Source organism: Metopolophium dirhodum, chromosome 7 (assembly GCF_019925205.1).
Source record: "Metopolophium dirhodum isolate CAU chromosome 7, ASM1992520v1, whole genome shotgun sequence".
NCBI classification, from domain to species: domain Eukaryota; kingdom Metazoa; phylum Arthropoda; class Insecta; order Hemiptera; family Aphididae; genus Metopolophium; species Metopolophium dirhodum.
This window is the reverse complement of record NC_083566.1, coordinates 17,096,025-17,111,391: the sequence shown is the minus strand read 5'-3', so window position 1 is coordinate 17,111,391 and position 15,367 is coordinate 17,096,025. Positions and strand designations below refer to the sequence as shown.

At 30.2% G+C, this 15,367-nt stretch overlaps 2 protein-coding genes across 2 annotated transcripts; both read right to left on the bottom strand.

Annotated features, from left to right (window-relative positions):
- Window positions 1-390: 390 nt before the first annotated feature.
- Window positions 391-5,986, bottom strand: LOC132949018 (uncharacterized). The gene is made up of 7 exons (XM_061019764.1): window positions 5,884-5,986; window positions 4,732-5,489; window positions 4,503-4,593; window positions 3,399-3,498; window positions 3,173-3,292; window positions 2,336-2,494; window positions 391-753 (listed from the first exon to the last, which is right to left on the bottom strand). The coding sequence occupies exons 2-7, from the start codon at window positions 5,474-5,476 to the stop codon at window positions 691-693; spliced, it is 1,278 nt and encodes a 425-aa protein (XP_060875747.1). The 5' UTR covers window positions 5,477-5,489; window positions 5,884-5,986; the 3' UTR covers window positions 391-690.
- A 2,825-nt stretch (window positions 5,987-8,811) lies between these two features.
- LOC132949337 (elongation factor Tu, mitochondrial-like) lies at window positions 8,812-13,676 on the bottom strand. The gene is made up of 8 exons (XM_061020185.1): window positions 13,463-13,676; window positions 13,325-13,377; window positions 13,055-13,256; window positions 11,883-12,049; window positions 11,543-11,828; window positions 11,259-11,477; window positions 9,997-10,294; window positions 8,812-9,220 (listed from the first exon to the last, which is right to left on the bottom strand). Exons 1-8 carry the CDS (start codon window positions 13,503-13,505, stop codon window positions 9,040-9,042), a joined length of 1,449 nt encoding a protein of 482 aa, XP_060876168.1. The 5' UTR covers window positions 13,506-13,676; the 3' UTR covers window positions 8,812-9,039.
- Between the last annotated feature and the right edge of the window lie 1,691 nt (window positions 13,677-15,367).

Here is a 15,367-nt window from a genome sequence, read left to right as displayed (position 1 = left end):
TGGTGGAAGGATTTCCGAGGGAACTTCAAAGCTAAGCTAGATAGTTTACGGTAATGTCGAATAACAATTTTGCCAAAAAAATGTACGGATATGTTGGCATGCCACATATGCATATGTTTGTTCTAACTAGGATAGGGTTTGAAAACAATTTTTAAAACGAACTAATTTATTAAATTTTTAAAGGAAGGAGCTTATTGTGACGCCTCAAAGTGCACTTAACTATTTATTTAAATGGTGATCTATACGTTAATAATAAAAAAAAAAATTGGACAATGTTACAAGGTGTAGTATACTAGTAACTGCACATGAACTATAGGATCGCCGCCACTGACGACTAATAGCCCATAAGCTCTAGTGAAGTAATGTGAAAAATAAAAACAATTTATTTTGAATAGCTTTATTGCAATCATCAACAACAATATTAATATATTATCGTAAATGAAATACACAAACAATTATCATTGAAACCCAGCTGTGCTCGTAATTGGCATTATTTTGATTGAAAAAATACGAATTACACATTCAAAATGTCAAACGGTAAACAGGATTTATACATTCAATCTAATTCTATTTTATGTGTTCATTCTGAATTCTATAGACTATATTATTATTATAACAATATAATATTTTCTATTGTTTTTAAACGTTCGAATTCAACGCCCACTACGAGTTTCATCATAATATTATAGTTTACGTCTCGTTTGCACACATTTTTTCCAACACCGATAATATCGAATACGTTGTCCGCATGATCTATATAAACATACGTAAAAAAAAAACAAAAATACTTAAGAACATAACATCATTGGGTTTAAATGTACTTATGTATTATAAAATAATGCACTGTATCGCTATTTGATGTTGCTTGCACTAGAGTCGTTTAAACTGCAGCCTACGCTGTTGGATTAAAATATATTAAGTTATATACTAGCTGCTACGTACTGGAGACTAGCTATACATATTACATATTATTACATATACCCACATGATAATAATAATATGAGAGTTTACCTAAAATTACTATACAGCGACTAGCCTCAGGGTTAGGACGGTTGTTATTACAATATATTCCGAATTCGAATACTTCTGCTAGGAACGCAAACACAACGAAATGCTAAGTGGCAGGTTATATAAAAGTAAGGAACCTTCGTGAGAAATCATTTCCAAGAAACGAGATAATGCGTGGGGAGCGTGTAAGATTAAACAAGGGTTAGTAATCACACGAGAACAGTGGCATGCTGAACTCATTTTTGGTGGTGAGGAGCAAAAATGTATACAAGGTAACCCACCCACCTACCCCATTAATGTTTATAACGGCATTTCAAACTCAGCAAAAAACTTTAAATCAAAAATTTACAAAATATGCGTACATTTGTGTAATCGGATATGATATTTCTATGATATACCCAGTCACCTAGGTGACTAGGTATTTTGTGGCAGAGGGTCCACCCACCAACCAACAGTTTTGAAGGAGCAATTGCTCCAAAATAATACCTTGGACACGCCACTGCACGAGAATATGACCAATGATAAATGCTATAAGCGCGATCGAATATTATAATAATAGGTGCATCAGTGATATTAATATAACATATATAACATCGCACAGTGGTACTTTATAGGTCAGAGGCATGACTCCTTAGAAAAATGGAAGAAATAAGATTAGGTATTTTCGAAGGGAGAATTCTATGAAGAATTTTCGGACCATACAAGAATAGTCAAACCGACGAATGGAGGAAAAGACATAATCGGGAACCCCAGGTCCTTTTTCAACACCCTAGCATTACAAAAGAAATATCTTTCAGAAGACTGAAATGGGAGGACATGTATGAAGAAAACAGAAATCAATAATAAGGACAATGATCAAAAATAATCTTGCGGGAAAACTACCTTTGAGTAGACCTCGTCATCAGGGATGTTTGGAGCGATAGAACATGGAACAGGATGAAGAGAAGCTGCAGAGGACAGAGACAGATTGGATGTCTGGTCTTAAAGGTAGTTTTACCCTATGAAGAAGATTGTTGTTAATGTAACTACGCAGTACTTTATCAAAAATGTAGCTGCAAAGGATACACCTCGTTAACGTGTTACAAATAAATTGCATATTTGTTATTCCCTAAACACTTAGAAATATTTGGTGATCCGAGAATCCTAATACATAGACATAATTTTATAGTTTAAAATTGTATCACAATTTATTCTAAATCGTTTAAATAAAACAAATTAACAAATGAATCAGTCCACATATAATTTATTACAACGTAAAATTATATTTCTGAATAAATGGCATGTCCGCAATAGCCACTATGATAAAAAGAGAAAAAACCATACGTACATATGTAAACATTTGAAAATTTACTATTTCATTTCTCGTCACTTGTAGTCTCAGATTTTCGGCGTTATTCATCCGCATGGCCTGAAGTAGTAGAATTTTATGTTGTAGATCGCTTGTCGTCCAATCACTGCTGTACAAAGCAAGATTCATCGAATCTTTCTAAAAAAATAATGTGAAGAACGACGTAAGATAAGATTGTAACGTTACAATAAGTCGATGGGTAGATCGATGCGGTATTTTATGTACCTAAATTAAATAATTAAAATGTATTAAATATTATTAAATCATTCGAGATTCGAAGAACTACCAACAGGCCTCGTATTTTGTATTTTATACTATAGTCTATAATAATTAACAATGTAACGTGTGGACTTTTGGAGGCGTTGAGTAGATGTGCAGCGTAGTCCGGTATTGGTGTACCTAGTGTTGACCTGTTGAGTATAAAGCGTATGCGGGTAGAAAGAAGATCGATTTTTGATATAAATTACAGTAATAATATATAGGTTTTGTCTATACAAAACTAAATTGTACGATGTCACTTGAGATTGGTCTGCACGTAACAGGTGGCCAGTCAGTTCAACTAGTTCAAGTATAGCAGACAGTCTGCAGGCAGTAGTGTAGAATATGTAATAAAACAATAATATTATTAATACAATAACGTATGTCCGTGTATGCCTATTACCTATACAATCTACATTAAGCGTGTACGAAAAATTAAAGCGTCGAATTAATGATTATGTTATATACAATAAACTATTAAAAATAACTAACAGTTTTTTATACGTAATAATAGTACTAATTAAAATTTAGTTTATTATTCAACTATGTATAACGTACTTGTTCGTTGACGTTGTCGAATAAGTAGCAGATAACATATATGTGAAATAAAAACGTCGATATCGCTGCAAATATTCTCAAGTTCAACGCAGATAACAATGAAATACCATTAAAGTAGTTCTGAATAATGCAAATTAAAGTACCACCAGTAAATATCAAATTTCTCGCATTTAGCCATTTATACGTATAATGATTATAATAATAAACTAAATAGAATTAATTTTACCAGCATTATGATACAGGACAGTAGCATTATTATTAAAGACTCGGAAGCTAGTTGAGTAAGTACCACAGGTCGAAATACTTGGTAAATGTCTCTCATGTTTCTGGAATAATAAATAATCACATTATTTTATTCACGAATCACATCATAAATTTGATGGAATAAACAGCTTAGATAGTCACAGATCGATCATATGCGTTAAAACAATTATTTTTCAAGCGCTTGAACAGTAGATAGGTATGTATACTATAATGAGTTTTGATTCCCTGAAGTAGATAATTCTTATTTACATATTATTACTATATGTAATATGTAAGATTGAAGAGTTCACGGAAAATACATTTATTATTTTATAAAAATGATTTTAAATCTTTTCTACTACCCAGGTATGTACAAAAAAAAAATTACTTTAATCAAAAGTATAGTTAGGTATATGCCTACGATGTAGCCACTATTAACATCATTGTCAGAAGAGGTCAATAATGTATAAATGCCCCTCGATAAAAAAAAAAGTATATTTCATACGATTGCATAAAATAGTCTAGGCGCTACTGACGATTTGACCTCAACCGTTTTAGCTTCCTTGAAATTTTGAAAATTGGGACAAAAATTATTATTTTTTTTATTAAATTATTAAGTAGACAATTTTGTTGGGAACCTTTTATAAACATTTCTTATCTTAGCTATGAAAAAAAAAAAACTTTTATGAATCTCTAACTGAAAAATAGCTTACACGATCAGAAAAAAATTATCATGGCTTTAAATAGCTCAAAATGCGTCGAAATACTGATTTAAATCTTTGGTGAACATTTTGTGAGTTAAAAAACTATATATAAATAATCTATATATAGCCATACATGTATAGCTGGTATATAGCCCGATATAGGTACCTATATTTTATTATTTTGGTTACAATACTTTTGAAAAATAAGAATATACACGCCATATAGTCAGTTATGGGTATAATACTATCATATGACCCCCCTTTATACGTCTATATAATAAACTGTATCAACACGTGAATTAAATATTTGAATGAGAAATAAACTTTAAACGAATATAGCCACAGTAGCTATAGGTTATACACTTATACCTAAATATACTTACTCAATAACACGCTGTTGGTCGTAAATCAAACTCTTGAAATCAAACATCGATTCTGATTCTTTGTGATGTTTAACATTTTTTGTACGATTATCTTGATGTCGACACGATAATGAAAAAAAAAAATGGTAACCGATGTAGACTAGTATAGTTATTAAGTTATTTAAATACCTATCCTCTATAACAAATTATAACACAGATATTGTAATATTTTGTAGGTATAATAACTTACTCTTAAAGTCATTATATCGTGTGAAATTGAATGCACTGAAAGAATTCGCAATAGTTTTCAACTGATACTTGAACGTAATATTCATCGACAGCATTAATACATCGAAATTCATTGTGCATTGGCACCATAGCACTAGCGTGATAAATTCTATCCCGTAATAAATCATGAAATTGTCGTTGTAGAATCGATCGGTTGCCGGGAATACGAAATTCAGTATGTTGAAACGGTAACGGTAAATCACGTCTTTGTGTTCTGCGATTAAAAAATAATTTGTTGCAAACAGCGGACCCAATGACCAAGATACCACGAGATTCAACCACATAAACATAATCAGTATCGAATACGATGTAGACTTCGATCGGCCCTCTTCGAGTATACGCCTATCGTGATACCTGTAACACAAGTCGTCGATAGACGTCATATGTGTGCAGTTCCATATCGTATCTGAATGTTGTAGTATGTAATAGAGTTTTAACATCGAGAGCGCATCGGATGTAATTAAAATCGAATACATCATTACTGTATTGATGTCGTCCGAAAAATAATATATGTTTGCAACAAATATAACAGCCACCGACAAAAGGACCGACATTTGAACCACGGACATGCATTTGAATACGTTGTGGCCAAACACTTTTAGACTGCGCGAATCCAATAATTGATAGAATCCAGTTTTTTTCATTAATCGCATATTTATCATTAAGCTGTCCTCGTTCTTCGATACCGTTTTTGTCTCGGTAACCATTTTCTAAAACGACCTAAATTTAAACATTTATTTTAATATCGGTTTTCATATTATATTATTATGTTCAAATATAAGTATTTAATATTAGAAAATATTAAGCCTTAATGGATTTCTGAGTACTTTTATGTGCGTATACTTTGTACTATGGAACTACGAATAATAATTATTCTTTACAATTGAATTTCAACAATGACTAATAAGAATAAAAGTTCACATTAAAAATTAAAATTATTTACAACTGAAATTGTTATTATTTACTATAATATACGACCGTGGGAGCTATACCGTACACTTACTTTCTGGACGTCCCTCGATGGGTAGTAAAAGAACAATTGGCTCAAAAAGCTATATTATACTCTCTACTCAGACATCTTCAAAAATAAACGTTTACCCGTTTGCCAACTTACCAGCAATACTAGTTGAATACGACAGTGTTTAGAACAATCAGACACATATATAATATATTGACAGGAATGAAGGATACTTATGGAGAAACTGATGACTTGCCTCGTCGACCGATCAACTACATATTGCATGATCCTGTACCTATATATAGGTAAATATTATATATTTGTAAGACAAGTATATGATTACACTAATTATACATAAACATATTGGACATCAATCAAAATAAATTCATGTTTTATTCACGATTTGTATAATACTATTGTATATAATATCATGTAACAGTATATTATATTATTATTTATAATTGATTATACGTGGATTTAATTTAATATTCATAAATCGACCTTTGAATTTAAACGTACAAGCGGATTTAATACATAGGTACCTACATCATTATTTAAGATACATCATAATCATATGTTTGAAAACTTAATGTCGGGTTAGGTCGGTTGAACATATAGTGGAGAGGGGGGGGGGGGGGAGGGTTAGTGTAATTTAAACATTTTAAATAATATGAAGGCAAAATTAAACTATAACCCACAATTGTCTATACTATAGCAGCCGGTAGAGAATGAACGATCAATACGATCGTTAAAAAAAACTTACAGTGGCCCGGTATTTGACATTATTTTGGGCCCTATAGTCGAACGATGCAGCACGGCAATTAGTGGCATAATAATGTATAATATATCCATGTAGATATCTATTATTATTTATTATGCAATAATATTATGTTATTGTGCAGGTATTGACGAACGAAACATTTTTCAGGTTACATATTATACTTACTTTCGCGTGATATAGTTCTCGGCACGGAACGATGATTAATTCCTGCTTGACATTTCATCGAATTGTCTTTATAAAAACGTAATATTAATTTGGAACGAATCTGGTTCTAGAGAATTCAACATTAATAATTAATGCATTTTTTAGCCGGTAAATATTATTCCAGCAGGTTGTATTTTTGCACAGAAATATTTTGGCGGACAATATTATAGCCGACAGCTAAAATACGTGTCGGTCAAACACTTTCCGGCTGAAATACAGTTCGGACAAAATATTCGTCGTCTAAAATATGGTTCGACCAAAATATTTGTACGATGATAAACGTATACTATGTCGTCAAAGATAATATTATTCGGCTGAAATATTTTTTGGTCTAAATATTTGTCGTGACATTATTTTCAGATTTTTATAGCTCCTCGTATATTAAATACAATTTTATTAATATAAAATAATAATTATAATAATAATATATTGTTTTAAATAATTCACTCAAACATTGTATTGCCCACTAGCCCGGCGTATAGTATAGGCAAAACAGGCACACGACCAGTGTTCGGATTAGATAAGTATTTTTTTTATCTAGATAAAGTTAAAGATAAATACTTGTTTATCCAGATAAAATAAGGTAAATTTTTTTTAAAATGGGTTTTTAATTTATTTCTATATTTTAGTTGGACACTAGGAACATAATAATAATAACGATATAAATAAAAATAATTACATTATTTATAAACCATAAACTTGGTTTGAGAATCTGTATAAATATTTATAATACGTTTGTACAAGTTCGCGATTTTTATCAATAAAAAATGTATCTAGATGAATTTATTTAGATTAGTAAAAAAATTATCTAAGATGAACGTCTTGTAACTATTTATCTAGATAAGATAAAAGATGAACAAATAACTATCTAGATAAGTCCGAACACTGCACACGACTGCAGTGTTCAGTATTGTCCTTAATTACATTTTAGCTCTTCGCCACTCCGTTCACCGAGAGTTTAACAATTTATAGGAGGGTTTACGATATTTTTGAAAATCTACGTAGAATTGAAGAGGTTGGGAACCACTGGTTTAATGAATGTTTCCAAACTTTTTGAACATTCTGTATACATTAAATATTACTATAATAAGCATAAATGCAGTTTAGCTCTCAACCCCAAGCAATTTTTTGGATTTTTTTTTTCAAAATGTGTGTGTTTGCATGCTTAATTTTATGGTACTTTTAAAAGTCACTCAAACTTAATTTCGAAGTTATGATAAAAAAAACTTCAAATAGGTACTTGATTTTTCAAAAATTGTGTTCTTGATTTTAGCTTTGTCAGTTGTTACAATTTTATCACAATACACCTCTTGTCACTGACAAGTGCATAACAACTGACTTTTATATAATTTAATTTGAACCAAGAATGTGGTAGTTATTTGAAGAATGGTGACAAGCTATATATAATCCGATATAATATATAGTGTACACTGTACCTATATATATAGTCATATAGGTTATATATACCACATACCACAGACTATGAGTAATATTTTCATTATATAGACAGTACTTATGATCATATACAATGGATAGAGCTACTTTAATCTATAATTGCTGTGTACAATATAACCCCAACCCCTCCATTTATTAATTATTTTATAGTAATTTTTGGCGTGACACATGCGCAATAACACATTGTTCCCTAAAATGAAATGGGTGGTGAACACAACTCAGTATACCAGCAACACGTACGTAGCTCCATCTATTGTATATGATCTAAGGTCTACACTAAAGACAAAAAAAAAACAAATACACATCATTGTATAACCAATACACGCATCATTTTGCTCAGAATCAAAAATAATAGCCGATGGGAAAATAGTTATAATAATAATTTGAACAAATCAAGAACAATTGTGTACAAGGGTCAGCATTAGGTATTCATTTTTATAAACAGTAACACATGGAAAATAAATTAACCTATTAAGACACCATCCCCATCACGGAGACGCGTTAGGCGCTGCCATGGAACAAAGCCACACCCATGCGCACAACTTGGCCGCCAGGGTACAATCTCATTCCGAATACAGTATACATTATTTATTTTTGCAGTGTTTAAGAATTATCAAATCAGTTATGAATTGTATATTCAATAGTACAAAATAAAACGGATGTTTTAATAAAATGTATTTTATTTTTTAAAATACGTTCAAAAGTATAACATGACTGTTAAACATTAAAACATATGATAGTGCTTACATTTAAATATATTAAAACTACAATGTTATCAATAATGCACTTTGTGACCGAGTTACAGAGTTACAAAGAAACGATGACTTTATGTACATACTGGAGTTGCAATGCCGTTGAAGAATACTAATCACCTACTCAGCATTTTTCTTTTCTCGTGCTTTTTTACCTTCCAACAATCCTCGCCTTTCATCATCCAATAGTCTTTTCTTAATTTCAGTAATCACTCCAGTTCCGACTGTAGCGCCAGCCACACGCAACGTGAATCGTTGTCCCTTTTCCAGAACCATGGGTCTGATCATCTTCAACTCAACACTAGAACAATGCATTAATTGTAATTATTATATATAATAAAGATATCACAAAAGACCATACCACATTTTTAAAAACAATCATAATATAATAATTTATTTGAATCATTAGCATATAATAACAACTTAATCAGGCCTATATCCAGGCACGTAGACAGATTTTTTTTTTGTGGGGGGGAGGGGAGCGGGGTTGAAATAAATGTTAGTACAATTATTTTCATACATTTTGATGTATGAAACCTTTTATTTTCTGAGAATTACAAAATATACAGTACAAATGACCTAATAGGTTGAATAATTGGCAATAACAGACAATATTATAAGATATGAAGTGTAGTCAGTGTAGAATCTACCAATGAAAAATATAGATTATGGTATATTCCATAACCATTTGCTAAAAATAATTAGTCTAAGTAATAATTATAAAACCGATCAATATTTGTATCTTATTGTATCCCTATTTAAAAATATGTCTTAACTGCTGATACACTTTGACACTGTGTTTATTAGTGACACTAAGTGATATCTTAATTTATATAATATGTAAAATAAATTACGCTGAAAAAATTCTTCATTCTCCATTTATTGTTTACCGTAACAGCAATTAAACTAACATAACCTAACCTTTCTTATCTAATGCCTCGGTTTAATTTCAATGTCCATAAGTTTGTCAAATTCTTATAATGTAACAAATTTAACCATATATGGTAATTTGTTTAATTAACTGTACCTTATAACTAATAATTATGCTAATAGTCTTGTAAAAATGTTTATACTTACGAGCAATCTTCACCAGGCATAACCATCTCTTTGCCAACAATATTCAATTGACAAGCACAATCCCAAGTCTTTGAGTACATTTGCATTTGTTGGTAGGGTACAAGTGGTTTACCGTTTCCACCTTCATCTTTGTTTAACACATATACCTGAGTGGAGACAAAGTCTTGCATTTTGACAGTTCCTGGTTTGGCCAATACCATGCCACGTCTCAAATCATCTCGTTTTGTACCTTTAATTAAAGCTCCTAGCTGATCTCCTGCTTGAGCCTCTTCAAGGATTTTGTGGAACATTTCAACTCCTTAAAATATGTATTTTAATATTAGATGATTTATTATTTTAAATTAATGGAGAAATAAAATTTTAAATTCTAATTGCATATATTTATTATATACTATGTTACATACACAACAGTTACAAACATTTTAGTGTCAACTATTAAGTACCTACATAAGTCTGTAACAAATAAATTAAAATAAAATCTATTTAATACGAAAAAATATGAATTTACGCACTACAATCTAAATAATATTATATAATAATCAAATCAAACAATAGTATTTAATAATAATGCAATATTATTATTGTTAGCTAACAGTATTATACATGAGCAATTAAGTCATAAGACAAGTTTACGTATATTTTGGACAAAATCAGTGCATGTAAAAAATAAATATTTATAAAGCGATAACTTTTTTAAGGTTTGTAGCAGGCAGATAACTGACCAGTAACTATATTTTGTTACACTGTTAATAAAATATAAATTTATGACCAAAATAGTATTTAATTAAATCACACAACATTTTAATTATTTGATTTTAACATACAATAGATATTTTGTTAACCGAAGTCAATTCATCTGATTATTTCTATAAACTATAATAAATGGGTGAGTACATTTTATTTATTTTTATTTTTATTTATTCTTTAAGAAGAAAATGTACATAGATGATTAATACATTTTTACTCAAAAAAAGTTGGTCTGGTTAATTAAAAGTTTTATATAAATTATTATTAATACATAAGGTTACTAAATAAATCACACGTGTTAATGTTTTTATTTAATGAATCTAAAATCTATTATTTATTAACCATTCATATAATATTATTATAATATATAACATGAAGTCAACAAATATTGTTGTCTAGTGCTTACTATCATATTCTGAAATAACTAATATTAAAAACTATTTGTATAGTAGGGTCTATCAATCTCTTTATTATCGATGATGGACCCAACTAATGAACACTGAATATAATATTACCAGTGATTGTAGATTTTATAACTTTGTTATAACCAACAAATTCACATTCATTTCCTTTTTTAATTATGCCACGTTCTAATCTGCCAGTTACCACTGTGCCACGTCCTGGAATGGAGTAAACATGTTCTACTGGTAACATGAAGGGTTTATCTAAATCACGTATTGGTTGTGGAACATATTTATCTACTTCGGCCAGTAGAGCTTCAATAGCTTTTTCTCCTACACATAAAATTCTAAATTACATAACTTTAAAAGAAATATAGAAAATATATATATTGTGTTACCAATTTCCGGTTCTTTTCCTTCAAGGGCACATAGTGCTGAACCTTTAATAACTGGTAAATTTTCGCCATCAAAACCCATTTCAGTAAGTAGTTCCCTAATTTCCATTTCCACTAATTCAACCATTTCCGAATCAGCTGCATCAACTTTATTAATGAAAACAATAATATGACCGATTCCTATTTGTTTAGCTAATAATAAATGTTCTCTGGTTTGAGGCATAGCACCATCAGTTGCAGCTACTACTAAAATAGCTCCATCCATTTGATTAGTTCCAGTGATCATGTTCTAGCAATAAAAACAATGAATAAATAAATATTTCATTAATTTTTTTTTTTTTACCTTAATATAATCAGCATGTCCTGGGCAGTCAGTGTGGCTGTAATGTCTAGCTTCAGTTTCATACTCAACATGAGCAACGTTAATGGTGATTCCACGGGCTTTTTCTTCAGGTGCGTTATCAATGTCAGCATATTGTTTCATCTTAGCCATTTTTTTTGTAGATAAAACTAAAAACCAAATGTTGTAAAATGTTAAATACTAGTAAATAATATTTAATTTAATAAAAATCAGACTAACCACTTAAACAATAAAAAAAATTAAAATATTTTTTGGTAAGTGCCCCCTTTTTGGACAGGAAAATTATAGTTGTACTAGTTTACCTATTGTATTATGTATAGAATATTAATTATAATTTGTTCTAATATCTGACTAGTTATTTCTTTTTAAAATTGATGACATTGTTAATGATAGTGTAATCATAAGCGTGCACAGACATTTATGGCATAACCTATTAACACACACACATACATCTTTATTATATTTTTATTCAAGCGTAAGTTATACAAATTAATTTGGATAGGTTAACCTCATTTAACTACATTTACTGTGGTAAAAAGTATTTTATAAATAAAAATAAAATGATCGACTATCATAATATAATTGAATATTGAGGGGAGAAAATTTTCTGAGTCATCAAGTGTTTGCCATAACTACCCCGTGTGGCACGCTTATGAGTGTAATGTGTAATGGAATATTTGATATCTATGACAAAACATAACATACATTTAATTTTGTCCATCAAACTATAAGGACATGATTAATATATTATAATAATGTATAGGTAATTTGTATACCTACAATTTTACAAACAAAAATGACTTTGTTTTTACAATAATTACAATTCAAATGTCAAAAACAGAAATTCATTATCATTCTATTTTTTTTTATAATAGGAAATATTAATTTGGATTGGCAATGAGGGGTTTGCTATTTTATTTATTTAAAATGATAAGATTTTATAATATACCTAGTCCAATAGGTAATATACCTAAATTTCTTACGTATATTTGAAAAGATGATAAAAAATTATTTACATAAAAAAAGTATTTGTTCCGAGTAATAATCAGTTATGTATATTAAACCTTGAGTTCAATAAAAATACAAAGTTAGCCAATGTTCATAATACCCAATAGGTACATTGACACTTGAGATCTGTTAAAATGTGACATTACTTTTAGTGATGGCAGCCGTGAGTGTGGTTTTGCCGTGATCTACGTGTCCAATAGTGCCAATGTTACAATGCGGTTTGACCCTCTGGAATACTTTCTTTTCAGATGGCGCAGCGTACATTCGAGCACAACCCACGACCGGACCGACGGCATTCTGTCTTCGTAAGACGTCGTTTAGGCACCTCTGCAGGGGAACATTGTATTTCTGTGCAAAACCCAAACAGTCGGTAATGATAATAAAAAATAAATATACGCCCGATCCCGCATACTCACGCGCAGCGTTTGAAAGTATCTGTTCAGCTGTGCAGGCGATTTGTTCTTGGGCACTGGAAGTAAAGCAACGATAGGTACGTAGGCATATTAGAAAAATCACGTCCTAGGATATTGACTAAGAAAAATTGTAGGACTTACGCGTGTAACAGATTAATTTACTGGTCTTCAACATTGTGGCCATGTTTCCGCTTGGCAACGACGATTATTGATGGACCGACTGGGCCGAGTCTGTCTTCTGGGTATAGTTATGGTATATTATAAAGTTATGTCGAACCTGTAAAACGCGTGTGGTGCTGTAGCTGTAGTTAATATTTTCTCTATTATCAAAATCGAATGTCGGCGAATGCCGATTTCGTACCTCGTCTTGCTCGGTGTGCCTGTCTGATAATATTGGTGAGCTAGCATCTGATCTACGTGCTCATGGAGGATAAAACGGAAAAAAGCGAATAAGGAACGATGATAATAAAAATATGACCGAATGGCGGCAAATCGTCGTTGCGTTCATATTATTTTTTAGTCTCGGTCATGGTACATTTAATTTATCATGGTCTCGGTCGAGACTACAATCATAAATATTTGTATAGTAATTTATAATAGCATTATAGTAATTATTAGTATTATATACGTAAATATATAACCATATCATAAATAAATCATAACTGTAATAGTTTAATTGCCTATCCAATGATATTACATACCATTATACAAAGCAGTAACTGATGATCAATTGTACCAATATAAATACAATTTAAATTCACGATGCTCTAAGGCTCTATTAGTCAATTATTGGGCTGTTGAGTTTTTGAAAACCCGCAAAGGGGCCAACCCCACTTGAAGTAGTAGGTAATTCTGAAAGTCTGAACCACGGTACTATATTATTATATAGTATATATTATTATGTATATATCTACATATTATTTACTGTGTGCCCATACCTACGGTACCTACTATATATATTTGTTAGGTATTTTATCTTATGTAGAACTGGGGTAAGTATAGATAATATTTTATATAGTATACAGAGTGATATTTTTAAACATGCTCATCCCAAATTTTTTCCCTAATATTACACGTATTCAAATTCTGATTTTTAGAATTTCTAAGTACACCTAAAGACCATGTTTTCAAATTTCTGATATTTTTTTGAATTACCTATTTAAGGAGTGTGCTGTGCTGATACAAATATATATTTATGTATCTAAATCAAAATTCTAATTAGTAGTTTCTGAGCTATTAAAATGTTTGTACTAAGGATAGTAATCCTTAAATATGGTTTTACAAAAATTTAAGCTACATCTAATACATATTAGATTTGGTATTCATTATACTTGGATAATATTCACAAATTATTGATATTGATAGATTATCAATATAGTAATCCTAAAATGTTCAAATCATCTAAGCCCCCAAATCTATTTAACCCATTACCCATTAACATAATATCCTTAAAAATTTGAATTTTGATTTAAATACAACAAAATTCTCAAAAAAAAATCTGCTGAATAATTAAAAGGCAAGAAGTGAAGAAGAATTTCGCAATGTGTAGGTACTGCAGTGATTTTTGTACACATCGCGTGATCTATAGATACAAAGTAGATAGATTTTTTGATATAATTCGCGATTTGTACAACAATCACTGTACAATTAATGACAAAATTATCTAAACGATTTTACAATATTGTTGAGTTTGTAGACACCTACCGCGTTTTTCAGAAGGATAACTTCAACAGACTTTAATCCGGACTATACGCTGCAGAATTTCAACGTTTATTAGTAAGATTAATATAAAAATGAATGCAATTAAAAATATTATTTTAAATGCAAATTCAATGTTAGTCTAGGTATAACCTATCTTAGTCTAGATTATGAAGAAAATTACAAAAATAACAAATTACGTAGGTACTTATTTACACATTTAAAGGAAAAATAAATAGAAAATTTAAAATGTCTATAATTTGAAATGTATACCATATAATATATTATATAGAAGATGCTAATAAAAAGTTTTTCCCAACTATTAAGAAAATAATTTTTAATGTCAAC